We start from the raw sequence: 13,957 nt of genomic DNA on the forward strand, positions 1-13,957 counted from the left end.
GCGATACATGCGCACCAAGTCCCCGACTGCCTTGGCATATTCTGCACCAAATTCGGTATATAGTCTATATCTGATTAATTACTCGTAAGTTGTCCAAAATTTGAAGTACTCATATACCTAGTCACAATTGCTCGAAGCCACAACTTCAGCATCCTAGTACATAAATTCTAACATTTATATATATTGCTCCAGTGGTATGAAATTTTGTCTCAAAAGCAACGGTACTGATTGGCTCTGAACTAGGTATTGCACCATCGACCACCTTCCTTTGTGGCTCGTCATATTTGTTCGGTCGCACACATTTGTTTGCGCATGTCTGCGTTTGTCCATATCTGTTATCACACAATTCGTCTGCATTCATCTGCACTTCTTTGTGGCTCAGCGCTCATTCATACTTGTTCATGTGTGTCGGCGCTTTGCGTTCGTTGGCACCTTGTCATGCATTTGTCTCTGTCTGCCTGCACATGTCCTTACCCATTCACAAATGCCGATGTGTTCCATCCAGCTCTTCAAGTTCATATATTGACCCATACCTGTGATTTTGCATTTACAGTACTCAGGCCGTGGCTCAAGCGCTCAGGCCAGAGCCAGGACAAAGCCGGCGTCACTGGCGGCTTTTGCCCGGCCTGTATCTTTGGCAAGCCTAAGTCATCTGAAGCCAGGCCAAAGGTGCGGCTTTCGAGCCCAGCCGGGCCGGGAAATCACTACGTGACCGTGTAACGAGAAGCGAATCGAAGACTTTGACTCGCTTCTCGTTATACGCCTTTATCATACACGTTCCCCTCCGTCTCAACCGTATCAATTCCTCTCCCATTGAGTAATCTTTTGACCCAAGACCGAGGTAAATTCTCTTGTCCTACGTACACTTTCTGACTATAACCACACCTCGTCCCTTTTCCGTTCTTAGGTATGGTCATGATAGCTAATCTAGTCTTCTGATCTGTAAGGAACGTCACTTCGCTTGCCACGGAACTCCCTTTGTACCACCGGCTATAGACTTCCATATGTACCGGCTTGACGCGCTACTATACCGTCTAAGGTGTTTCCATTATACCGCTACAGCCACTCACTTGGATATAAAAGTATGTCCTTACTACCGTGAACAACTCATCTCTCTTGGTCCATCAATCCCTGTCGAAATCATCTAGCAGCATTACAAATCCAAGACTGACTCCCTTTCTCGTTCCTAGTCCGAACTTCAGGCTCTTCATTCGTAAGAGCACTTATGTCTGACCCTAAAGTATGGTTAATCACAGGTGAGTATCCTCATTTACAAGAGATAGCAGCAGCTTACGCCAATCATCTAGGTACATCATCAGGTTTTGGTCGCCGTTTAGTATCAATCGTTCTAGAACGCGGTGATCGCGTGATCGCGACGGCCCGATCTCTCCAGAAAATCCAAGATTTTCCCCAATCTCCAAACCTACACCTTCTAGAGCTTGATGTGACTTCCGGAACGACCGTCATCAAGGAACGCGTAGATGAGGCGGCTAAGGTCTGGGGCAGGATTGACGTGTTGGTGAACAATGCGGGTATTGGGCTGCTGGGAATCCTTGAGGAATGCGGGTAGGGATATAGATATGTTTTTTTCCCGTGCCTAATGTATGCGATCGGTTTCAGGGTGGACTTCCTAACAAGACAATTCCGCCCTAATGTCTTGGGTGTGCTGGACGTCACGAATGCAGCATTACCATATATGCGTGAAAGTAAGTTTCCACGGGTTTGCTTGCAACACGTGCTTTAAGCTCTGCAGGGAAGAGTGGTACAGTAGTTATTATAGGAAGTCGCAGCGCCTGGAGGCCTGAGGTCAAGGTGAGTAGCATCATCTATGATTGAGAGTGGTTGGACAATGTCTGTTTCAGGGACTTGGTGAGTTGCGTCTTTGAAGATGTTCCGCGGGTGACCAACGTCACGACTGGCAGGCGTTTATGCCGCATCAAAGGCAGCAGTGCAGGGTAAGTCGCGTTAAATCAATACACGTCACATCATCTGAAGAATCTTGTAGCAATGAGCGAAACACTTGCCCTAGAACTCGCACCGTTCAACATACGCATCCTCATCGTCGAGCCTGGCGCCTTCCGCACAGAAAACATATACAGGAATAAATTTGACACGTGGACGAATCCCATACCTGATTATGATAAAACGCGAGCGGAGACACAGGTGATGTATGAGGCTATCCCTGGCAGGCAACCAGGAGACCCCATGAAGGCGATGAAACTCGTCGCAGACGTCGTAAGAGGAGAAGGCGTTGCAGCTGGGAGGGAGTGGCCGTTGTATCTCGTCTTGGGAGAAGATGCAGAGAAGGATGTTAGAAATAAATGCATGATGATGTTGAAGCATCTTGATGAATGGCAGGACGTAATCCGGGACGTGAATATATGAACCGATCTAGAACATTACACGACTATGTATATGGTAAACATCATAAATATAGAGTGTAGATGAGCTTCTACTGCACTTGATCAGGCGTCCTGGTCTTAGTGATGCAATAAAATGCTGTAATTGTAACGTTAGTGGTGATGCATTTGTGCTGCAACTGTAGGCCTGCAAACACTGATGCATCACAGCAATATAGGGCAATGCAGATGCATTCGTTCGATGCATCAATGCATCACTGCCAGATGTATTCGTTTGATGCATCATCCATGCACGGTTGATGTATGGCGCTGGATCTGTTCAACTATTCTTCACACACAAAACTCACACACGCACACACGCGACACACACACAAACGAGACGCACACACATAATCACTCCTTCGCATACCAGTCGATGGAACATGCAGTATTGTCAGTGCAGTATCATGAGTGCTCGATAATGGACGGCTCCTCATAGGCAATAATGCGGCAGTGCTCATTATTGGCTGAACTACGCATCAATCTTATGTATTACATAAGCGTTGTGCCGCGGCCCGCCTGATGAGGCTTTGCTATTTTTTTCTATAAGTCACTGCAGTTCTTCAGTACCTCGGGATGTCAATGTGTAGTAGTCAAGAGGCTCACACCAACGCCCAGGGATGAAATGCTGAAAGCGGGTCTCCTACTGCTGTCCCTGCTATTTTTGTGCATACAGTACCATCTAGAGCGCCAGCGGTGACGGAACCAAGATGGAACTTTCTCAACAAAATCTATGTACGCTCGATTTTCTCCAAGTCCTTTGTTTTTGCCAGGGAGTTGAAAGGGACCCATGCTGGTGACATTGAGACTCAAGGTGCGTTTTGACTTTTTATCATTTTTCTATATTCTTACTGCAAAGCATCTTGCACTCCTGCAGTTACTATCTATTGCGCCTACCCGTTCTCTCGTGAACTAATCAATGTCTACAGACCTATATGTCTGGTCCCTCGCACCCATTCTCATGCTCGCCCTAACTCTTTTGTTTGTGCTCGCTCTCTTGCACCCGTTCATGCTTGCTCTCTCATACCTGTTCTCTCGTGCTAACTCTCTCCCACTTGTTCTCTTATGCCGCGCCCCATCTCTCATGCTCTCCTACTTCTCGATGTCGCTCGATATTGAGACCATCAACTGTGGCACCACAACAAGCGCCCGCCACGTCACCTGCATCTTTGCGCACTGTTCACCAGCCGGTCCTTAAAAAGTTTCGAGGCTTTGCTCTCAATGCTGGTGACTTCGGTGCGTTTTGTTTGCCCTTGGACTCTACTTGCTTTGCGCTTATAGAAACCTTCATCATCGCTCTGAGACCTACTCATTTATCATCGCTCCGTCTCGTCCACCGGCCAGACCTTGAAAAGATTCGAGGCTTTGCTGCCAATGCTGGCGGCTTCGGTGCATTTTGTTTGCCCCTTGGACTCTACAGTTCTTCATTGGGGACCTTGTCTGCAATATAATTTGATTATTGAATCATGTCAGATCTAGTAGTGCAGTACTAATTTTTCTACGATACAAGAGTATGTATGCGAAGGAGTGATTATGTGTGTGCGTCTCGTTTGTGTGTGTGTCGCGTCTGTGCGTGTGTATGAGTTTTGTGTGTGAAGAATAGTTGAACAGATCCAGCGCCATAGAACCAGCGCCATATTGATGCATTCGTTTGATGCATCATCCGCGCACAGTTGATGCATTTGTTCGATGCATTAATGCATCACTGCCCGCCTCCCGCCGCTGTTGCTGCGCGATTTCAATAGATTGGTCATCCGTGCGCCCGCCTCATGCACCTGCCCGCCTCCTGCCGCCACCTACCGTGACGCAGATTATTCCTTGCATATCAATCTATATACTAGTAGATACTGGACTGTATGATTTTGCCTATGTGATCTCCATCGATGAATTTTACCAATGCACCTGCCCGCCTCCCGCCGCTGTTGCTGCGCGGTTTCAACATCCGTGCTAGTGCTGCCGCGGTCCGGTCCAGAACCATGGTTCGAACCGGACTTTTGGTCCAGTTCTCCGTGGTTCGCCAGCCAGAACCGGACCGGAAAACGGTTCTCGGTTCTAGATCTTCCCAAACGGTCCAGTTCTGGTTCGACCTTCCTGAACCATTTCCGAACCCCGAACCCATTGTCGACTTCGACTTCAACTATGATGACGTCAAAGTGTTGTCTTCTGGATTTGCACTATTGGTTAATTAGGCTACCTTTAGCCTTTTTGAAGGTTAGTACTAATCAATCAACTCTCAAGACTCTCACCGACTGACATACATTTAACTATATCACAGATATCTACTTGTTCCAGTCTATACGCTTCCTGGACCATCATGATCCTCCACCGGCTGTTAACTCTAATGGATCTCCTTGGATATCGTTGCTCTGGGATGTTTGGGTTTGCTCCATGCATAAAATGAGGTGCCGACAATGAAATTGTGAGTTATTTGCCTGACGATGTCTGAAGACTGCTGTGCTCTTAATGCTGACAGCTCCCTCAAGGATGCTTCCGATATCACCTTCTTCAATGATCCTGACGACGAAGTACCATTGCCCCAGGTCCCACCTTCCGCCCAGCCATCATCTTCAACTACATCCACAAAAGATGCCTTTTCCGTTCTGCTCAAGGCTGGACACACCCCAGCAACAGTCACAGCTGGTTCTTGGCGCTCTGGCCAGCCCTCAAAACCATCAGCTTGTATTCATGATGCTGACAATGCCTGTGGGCTGTCTTCGTTTTTGGGCACAAGGAAGCGTGCTTTATCAAGCGCTACGGACCATCCAGCACCTAAGAAAGTTGCAGTCGCCATGCGAATCCTATCTCCTCTTGACTCTGAAGATGAAGATATACCTTCTATGCCTGATCTAGGAGAGTCATCTGCTGATGAGCTGATCCCCCAACCAGAGGACGACGATGAAGCCGATGAAACTAAGTCCGAGAATGGGGGCGCCACTTTGACTGTACGTACCTCATTTTATTGTCTTCCTTAGTCTTGACTAATGCCTGTATCTAGCTTTCAAAAAGCGAACGTATGGTGGACATTAGGACTATATTTACCCACTTACCTGATGGGTGGGTCTGTACCTTGTGCAAGTAAGTTGTCCATATTGTTTTTGATATTTCTTTTGATAACTTTCAAACAAGGGATGCTGGTGAACCAGTACAGAATCACACATTTCGCGGAGGCACTTCGACACTGCGCACACACATTGTCCATCACAAAAAGTCCCATTTTCAAGTCTACAAGGAGCGTTGAACTAGGACTAAGTGACTCGAGGCAATGTGTGGCAGAATGATGATGATGACACTACAACCCGCTCCGAACATGTGCTCTACTGCTGACTAAGCTTCGTCTGAACCTTGACTAAGCCTGAATGCTGCCTTGTCCCTGGCCCTGCTCCCTTGGGACCCCTAGTCCATGGGCCCCTCTAAAAAACAACCAGCGCCACCCTCGTTGCCGCTACTTCCGTTCTCTGACTCTACTAGCCACTCCTCTTCCTCCAGGTTCTTGTCTTCATCCTCTTCTTCTTCATTTGTCTCTTCACCTGCTCTCTCTTGCGTGTTTGCGCCTTCCTGGAGTTCTTTTTCGTGCTCTCTCTGGTTTGCTGTGAGTTGGGTGCCTTTGCGTGGGGTAAATAAGCGTAGGCGTCTGGCGCTGAACTCTCCTGGTAAGGGGTTGCCTTCGAGAGTGATGAGTTTGTAAGAGTTTAATATTCTTGATTGGATTCTTCGAGGGATTGACCATCTTGGAATAAGCTTGCGTTCTGCCTTGAACGTGTAATCTAGGTTGTTGCGGTAAACTTGGACTAATTGACCAGGATGAAAGATTACTTCCCCGGGTGCGTTGCAGTACTTTTTTGTCGAAGGCTGATTTCCGTCTGATGGCATGACGTACAGTCTCTTCATACCCGTCTAAGCGCTGTTGCTCAGCGTACGCGATCTGAGTAATGGCGCTTGCGCTCCTAAGAACCGATGTGCTTTCTTCTATGGGTGTTGGTGGCGTGTTGACTACTAGACCTAGTAGGAGCTCTTTAGGTGAGAATTTGAGTGCGGGGAGTAAGCGGTGGTTCAGGGAATGAACTGCATTGTCTAGGTGCTCTGGCCAGGAGTTTGGGAGTTTATCCCAAGATGCTGGTTGTGTCTCGTCCTCCCCCAGGTCTGGTGCACATAGGCGCTTCAAGATGTGTAACAAGAGCTTGTTGGTTCCTTCCACCAATCTGTTCACCCATGGTGAATATGCTGCAACTGTATGTAATTTACATCCTCTGGACGTGCAAAAATCTCTCACCGCGTTGTTATTGAAGTGTTTCCCGCTGTCTGCCATGAATGTCTCTGGTGCTATGAAGGCGCTGGAGATGGACGCTAGACTATCAATGGTGGTTTTGGCACTGCCAGCTGTTTTGTACTTGAACACCCAGACATGTTGCGAGAACATGTCTAGGTAAACACCGAGCATGCTATAACCGCCTTTTCCTTTGGGCATGGTAAGGTAATCCCCTACTAATAGTTCGAAGGGGTGACGTCTGGTTATGGGATCTAGCAGTGAGTGTAAATGCGTTGGACTGAAATTTTTACACTTAGCGCAGTTTTTGATGGCTGTTAGGACTGACACGTCGAGCTTTGGGCTACAGATTTGGTCTAAGAGTGCAATCTTGATTGCGTCACGGCCCCAATGGCCGCCTTCCGCATGGACTTGAGTTGCTAGTTCTTCGGCTTCCTCTTTGGTTATACACTCTACTTTAGCCCTTGCCCGAGTTGACGTGCTCCCTTTGAGTCTCCAGAGTTTTCCGTTCTCTACAACGTACTGGGAGGCTCTGTGGCATGCTCTCTTCTTTTCTCGAAGGTTCTTGTCTTCATCAAGATTGAAGATGGCCTCTATTACCTCTTGGAATACAAGCTCGTTTGCAAAGCATGCTTGGAGTTTTTCAGCTGTGGGGTTAGCTTCCGTGATATGCATTATGTCGTTTACGAGTCCTGTGTGTGCCTCCCAGTTCTCACTTACCGTCCACTCACTTCCGTCTCCAGGTGTTGGTGCTGTGCCTTCCCATTTGTGACTAAGACCGTCTGCTATGACATTTAACTTCCCGGGTACATGTCGTATGTCCACTATATTGTAAGCCAATATACTTTCCCGCCAACGTGCATGTGCCGCGTTGAGACTTGAATTGAGTAATGTATCTTTTAAGGTGTTACAGTTGGTTTCAATTTCGACTGGGAATCCCCATACGACGCTCGAGAACTTATCCAGTCCGAATTTGAGTGCTGCAAATTCAAGTAAGTACGATTTATACTTTTTCTCCGTTGTGGATGTTCTTTTTGATGCAAAAGCGATGGGGTGCATTCGTTCGTTCCATTTTCCCATTGGTGACTCTGTCCAGACTCTTTGGGATAAAACTGCCGTGAATCCCTCTATGCACCCGTCTGATGTTACCACAAATGGTGAGCCATCGTAGCGCGGAGCTTGGAGTATTGGTCTTGAGGTGATTGCAGTTTTAAGATCTAAAAAGGCGCGGGTCTGTTCCTCCTTCCAATGCGGTGCTAATTTGAAGTTGGACATTGTTCTTTGATATGCTGTTTTGTTCTGTAAGCTGTCGAGTGGGACTTTTAGTAGGAGATTTCGAAGCAGTCCCTCGTGTTTCGCATATGCCTGTATAAGAGTTCTGTAGAAGCCTGTAAGCCCAAGAAAAGAAACTAGACTTAGCGCATTGTCCGGCTGTGGCCAGTCAACGATTGCTGTGAGTTTGGTTAGGTCTGGTTTGACACTGTCTCTTCCGACTGTTCCTCCTGCGAACTCTGTCTCCGAGACGCAAAAGCGTTTTTTGCTTGGCGCTATCGAGAGTTTACATTCTCTGAACTTAGCGAATATAGCTCTTAACTTGACCATCATTTCCTGAAAAGTGTTAGCTGCGCATGCTCCATCGTCCATAAAAAGTTCCATATAATAAGAAACGAGAAATTCATACAACCTTTCTGCTAGGGTATCGCAGAATATAGTGGGCGCTCCCGTGATACCCATTGGCATACGCTTATACCAGAAGTACCCTCGGCCTTCGACATAGAAAGTTAGGTATGGGTGCCATTGTTCTGGGACTTCAATCACATAGAATACAGAGGCGAAGTCGAATACTGAAAGGTAACGATGACCACTGAGACATTGTTGCTTAGCCAGGATGTCGCCTTGCGGCATTGGGGCTATTTCTGTGACTTTGTTGAGTTGAGCGAAGTTTTGGCATATTCGCCACTTCCTTGGTTTCGTACTGATCATGTCCTTGGGGTTTTGGGGTTGCACTTCCTGCTCCGGGAGTTTGAATGCTGGATTCATCCCTGCCGTGTCGCACTGCTCATTTACCTGTCTTTTCAGTTCGTCCCATGGTAGGCCTCCCATTTCGTGCGCTTTCTGAGCGATTACCATAGTAGCTATGCACTTAATGAGTTCTGGTGGGGCCTTCTCTATTAAGCCTGCTTTCAGCATTTCATCTGCCCTTTCATTGTAGAATCTGGATTGTTCTGGGGTGAGTGGGCGTTGATGTATACGAAGATTAAACTTAGCGGTTTCTGGGACGTTCAGGTTGACTTGTGCTCCTGGGATCGGTGTGACTTCACTTAAAGATAGCGCGAATGTGTCTGCATTTTCTTTTACAAACTCTTCTAACTCCGTCTGTTTGTCTTCCGAGAGGTCGTTTCCGAGAGTGACTTGGTGCATTATCTCTGCAACTCTTGTGGGGTTGAACAGATTTGTTTGTCTGGTGTGAATTGAGGGGTTTGCTGATGGTGCGTCTGGTTCTGGTAAGTCGCCCAATAGTTGATCTGTCGATTATAAGGTGTCTGCTGGTGTTATGACGTTGATTGACTTCGGTGCTGTCACTAGGTTCTCCTGCGGCTCCTTCGTTCTGATTGTTGTGCTCTCTACTCTCTTCCATATCTGCCTCAAGTCTTTCCGGTCCTGGCATTTGAGATTGAGTACTGGGGGTTTCCATTGACCCATTGGCATTTCTGATGGTTTTGCGATTGGGGTGTGCAATTTCTCAGGTACGTGGTCAGTTTTCTTCAATGTGAAGTTCTGGGACTTCAGTAAAACTTGCCTTGAGGGGGGTGATTGGATAGTACCCCCCGTTGCTATTTCTCGTTGCTTGATGTCCATTGTCAGGCTGCTGTCTTCCTCCGTTTGGTTCAGTGCGCTTGGAGACAGTATTGCGTTCTGCAGTACTGTTGATCGTATTGCGTCTGATACCGTGATTGAGTCTGTGGTATAGTCGTGGACGGCGTTGAATGCTATCAGTGTTGGTTTACCGAATAGAAATGCCCATCCTCCTGCACTATCGAAGACTTCGAATTGTCCTTCTGCACGAACACCATTGAGTTCGATCATTCCTGACCACCTGGCTTCGGAGTTGATTATTGTTCCGTTGGCCATACAAAGTCTTTTTGCGGATGGGAGGACATTGTCTAGCCTGTGTTTAACTTTTGCGAATATTGATGAACACATTGCGGCTACCATAGCGCCATCGTCGAATAATGCTTGAACCTGAACCAGTTCCCCTTTTGGTCCTTCTAATTTGATTTGATGTAAGAATGGGACCACTTCTCCAGTTTCCACTTGAGCTTTGTTGAGTAGAATATGTCACGCTGCATACAGGTCAACAATGCTTGCTGTGCTTGTAGCGGATGGTACAGGTGCGCTAGTAGATATAGCTAAAGGTTCAAGGGGGGACTGGGGGCTTGGTTCCAACATTCTGTCCTCGCACGATGCCTCCATGCGTACGAGGACCTTCTCTTTGTCTTGGGTCTCTATCCTGCTTCGGGTCGGCATGATACCCTTTTCTATGCCGACCCGTTCCCTTTTCCCTCTTCTTCTTCTACTACGAAAGATGTTGCAAGATCATACACTAGTGAGATTTGGACCACTGATGTTCGATTGACTGCGCCTAGACATTTGTGAGCGAGTGCTCTCCAAATGGACTCCTTCCTAGGGAGTCTTGCAGGGTCGTCCATTGGTAGTACAGAGTTCTTGCTGCTGTGCCTGTGGGTCCCACAACTAAAACATTTGCCTGAGCATATTGCTGCGGTGCCTGGCTTTACTGGGTGGCCTGACTCTGGTGTGACGTGAGTATTCTCTCCCCACCTCATGCTCCACTGGCTCATCTGAGTCGAGTAGGCCGCTCATCCGGCATTAATGTCTGGGTGGTGAGCGAGGCTGGAGATTGTTTGTCATACTGCTGTTCTGACATCTTCCGTGATAGCTAATGGTTGTTGTGGTTGAGCTGGCTGACGACTATATGTTGCTTGCGAGTTACGTTTGACTTGTTGCGCTGGGGCTCTGGTGTAGGTGGGTGGGTTTGAAGCTGCTTGGGTTCCTTGCTGTGTATTAACCGACATTCGAGCGAACTGGTTCTGAAGGGAGGTGATGGGGTTTGAAGTTGGGGTGCGCTGTTGGATGCGAGCTAAGTCTGCGCGTAAAGATGCAACTTCCCGTTCTCGTTTCATATGCTGATCCTTCTTTTCCAGAAGACGGGTACTTTTCAGATCCGTAACTTCTTTCGTGAACACTGCCCAATCCTTGTATTCTTCATCTTTCAGTAGGTCCTTGATGACGCTTGGCAAACATCCATGTACTTGCCAAATCATCGAAGTGTTTGATGCTATGCCTGCGCTCGTTGCGAGTTGGAGTGCTTTGGCTGCCCATGCCACGTGCGTCCAGCACTCTTTGTCATAGACAGTGGTTTTGGTTCCAACCACTGCGTCTGGTAACAGGTGCTCTAGTAGCTCTTTCTCTTACTCTGCCTTGGTTTTCTCTGCTATGACTATTGGTGGCCATCGTGATTCGAACTCTGCCACAAATGCTGGCCATCCCGGTTTCTGCGATGTTTGCAGGAGTGCTTTGAACCACACTTCTGCCTCTGATCCCATGCTGAGGTAATCACCGAAAGCGTCTAACTTGTCTGTGTTTGTCACGATGGATTGTTGTCTCATGGCCCTGTTGAATGACTTTAAAAAATCGGCTGGGTTTTCTGAAGTGCGTCCATCGCTGTAGAAGATTTGAGGTGCTTCTGTTGGCATAATGGCTTTGGTTTTTGCTAGTTCAAAGAAGGAGTCGATATCGTAGTCTGTTAGTTCTGTGAGAGGGCTGAGAGGAGTGAGGGGATCTGTTTTCTTGCGGGGTGTTGATATCTGAATGTAGAGCGGTAGCTCGAAGTCTAGAATGGGGACGTCTAGTTCGGGGACTTCAGTTTCGAAGAATTGGCTATAGTTCTGTTCTTCGGGCTCATGCAAGGTTGGGCTAAGAGGACGTTCTGGCGTGTCTAAGGGAGAAGAATCTGCAGATATGTCTGGTGACCAGTTCGACCAGTTGATTTTTTGGTGGACGTTTGTTACTGCGAGGCCTGATTTTGATCTGGGTCTTAAGCCGTTAGACATCAGTTTCCGATGGGAATCCACATAAAATAAGCAAAGGGAGACACAGCCCTTTTTGTGATGTATGCAGGTGTTCTGGGAACACCTGCCATCTAGCTTGGTCTTTTGGACGTAACACGACATAATTAGGTTGTCTTTTATCTGTTTGGCTTTTCTGAAAGGCTATTGATGGTTCTGCTTCGAAGGTTCCACATTTTCTAATTGGTCGATTAGGAGTGGGTACTGTGGCTGAGGCTGCGGCTAATGCTGATAGCTGAAATGAACTTGAGTTGAGCTGAATTTGCTCTGTTCACCACGATGAACTAGGACTAAGTGACTCGAGGCAATGTGTGGCAGAATGATGATGATGACACTACAACCCGCTCCGAACATGTGCTCTACTGCTGACTAAGCTTCATCTGAACCTTGACTAAGCCTGAATGCTGCCTCCGGACCTTGACTAAGCCTAAGTGCTGCCTTGTCCCTGGCCCTGCTCCCTTGGGACCCCTAGTCCAGCATTGTGATGCCGCAGGCATCACAATGCACTCTTGTGCAATTCCACCTGGAGAAGATGTCACCATGATGCAAACACAAACACAAATGACTCTCGATGGCAAGCTTGTTTGCAAACCACCCGCGTTCACCAAGGAAGGGCTACTTGAATATATCATGGAACTCATTGTCATGGAAGATGAGGTATGTCGATTTTTATATATTTATATTCATTTGAGATTTATTTACATCACGCCAGGCAATACAATTAATTGATAAGCCAGCATTTCGATGTTTATTGCAGTATGCACGTCCATCCCTGACTGAAAAAGACATCCCGCATCGCACCAAGTTAACGGATATCGCACGCGGGATCCTCATCAAGAGCTCTCCTCCTACCTTACTTCACCATTGGAGGAGACGGATGATGTTGTGGTGTGGTGGGGTGTAAGTCAGCCCTTGAATTCATTGGTTCCCCGCTTACATTCTTGATCAGTTACATTCGCTGCAGTATCCAACACTAGCTCGTGTTGCGCATGATTACCTGCCCATTCAAGGCAGTGCAGTTCCATCTGAACGCTGTCATGCATGGTATGTGATTCATACCATGTCAGATATATAGAGAGTGATAAGGAAGATATGAGAGACTATCTAGCCCTCTGTCACTGAGTTACTTCTCCATTTTTCCTTTGATTCATTGTCTTGTATTTTATTTCTCACTTTTCAGACTTATCTTTAACTTGTATTTGTATCAAGCATGTGACCTTCTGTTTATTTCTCATTGTTTATTGTTATTTGGCTTCTTTCAGCCACCAAGTTTTGTATCTCTATTTATTTCTGACTGTTTATTTTTATTTGGCTTCTTTCAGCCATCAGATTTTATTTGTCATCACATCATGTGACTGGGAAATATTCTGGTTTGTAACATTATTTAAGCTGACTCAACATGTTTAGTCATGATTGGTCATGCTTTGTAACAACATTTAACATGACTCAACATGTTCACTCATGGTTTGTCATGGTTTGTAAATTCTTTGTAAGATTACACTGTGTTTGTAATGTACTTAGTAATAAGCTGATTCATCACATGACTATATAACCATTGAACAGCTCTCATTCTAAGCTTTACGTGTATTCATAAAACTCTCTCTTTCAACGGAAAGTGAGACACATATCTAAGGACAACAAAGTTGAAACAGACTTTCATAGGTTGAAACACGACCTACTAGGCTGAAACAAACCTAATGAATTATCCAGAACACAGAACATTCTACAACACTTCATATAAGACTACACAAGAAGAGGACAACAAATTAAATCCTCCCCAGAACTCACCATGTTACCTCCCACGAAGTAGAAAAGTAGGAGACCCTGGACTTAAGGACTGGCAAGAAGTCTTCACCATGTATAATTGTGTTGTCATTATACACAACTTTCATATAAGACCCTTAAGTAACAAGACAACGCGCTTTCTCCAGTGCGGGGATCACATCGACTCTGCGCCGCAATGCACTCGCACCATCCACATTCTCTGCACTACAATTGATGAAGGCAGCCTATAAGAATGGACATATGTCAGCAGCAATAGAGGCAGAGGAGCATGCGGCTGGTATGTAGTTAGACTAGCTACCCAATGTCATGTAGATGTATTGTGAATGTTTTTTTTTGGCGCTTTGAAAAATATATGGTTCAGT

At 46.7% G+C, this 13,957-nt stretch overlaps 4 protein-coding genes across 4 annotated transcripts; all 4 read left to right on the plus strand.

Moving 5' to 3' along the window:
• Positions 1–1,225: 1,225 nt before the first annotated feature.
• Positions 1,226–2,398, plus strand: F5891DRAFT_1256111 (uncharacterized protein; the record flags this gene model as incomplete). The annotated part of the gene is made up of 7 exons (XM_041370006.1): positions 1,226–1,256; positions 1,308–1,566; positions 1,621–1,706; positions 1,754–1,812; positions 1,863–1,869; positions 1,923–1,955; positions 2,006–2,398. The coding sequence occupies 7 exons, from the start codon at positions 1,226–1,228 to the stop codon at positions 2,383–2,385; spliced, it is 855 nt and encodes a 284-aa protein (XP_041219937.1). The 3' UTR covers positions 2,386–2,398.
• Positions 2,399–2,661: 263 nt separating this feature from the next.
• On the plus strand, positions 2,662–3,850 carry F5891DRAFT_1176113 (uncharacterized protein; the record flags this gene model as incomplete). Its single annotated transcript, XM_041365749.1, has 4 exons — positions 2,662–3,074; positions 3,173–3,213; positions 3,546–3,635; positions 3,681–3,850. Exons 1-4 carry the CDS (start codon positions 3,025–3,027, stop codon positions 3,848–3,850), a joined length of 351 nt encoding a protein of 116 aa, XP_041219938.1. The 5' UTR covers positions 2,662–3,024.
• A 432-nt stretch (positions 3,851–4,282) lies between these two features.
• F5891DRAFT_1195343 (uncharacterized protein) lies at positions 4,283–4,588 on the plus strand (the record flags this gene model as incomplete). Its single annotated transcript, XM_041368102.1, has 1 exon — positions 4,283–4,588. The coding sequence occupies one exon, from the start codon at positions 4,283–4,285 to the stop codon at positions 4,586–4,588; it is 306 nt and encodes a 101-aa protein (XP_041219939.1).
• Positions 4,589–4,837: 249 nt separating this feature from the next.
• On the plus strand, positions 4,838–5,637 carry F5891DRAFT_1195344 (uncharacterized protein; the record flags this gene model as incomplete). The annotated part of the gene is made up of 3 exons (XM_041368103.1): positions 4,838–5,341; positions 5,395–5,474; positions 5,526–5,637. 3 exons carry the CDS (start codon positions 4,838–4,840, stop codon positions 5,635–5,637), a joined length of 696 nt encoding a protein of 231 aa, XP_041219940.1.
• Positions 5,638–13,957: the final 8,320 nt, after the last annotated feature.

Source organism: Suillus fuscotomentosus (genome assembly GCF_016647785.1).
Source record: "Suillus fuscotomentosus strain FC203 chromosome Unknown F5891scaffold_81, whole genome shotgun sequence".
In the NCBI taxonomy this organism is placed as follows: Eukaryota; Fungi; Basidiomycota; class Agaricomycetes; order Boletales; family Suillaceae; genus Suillus; species Suillus fuscotomentosus.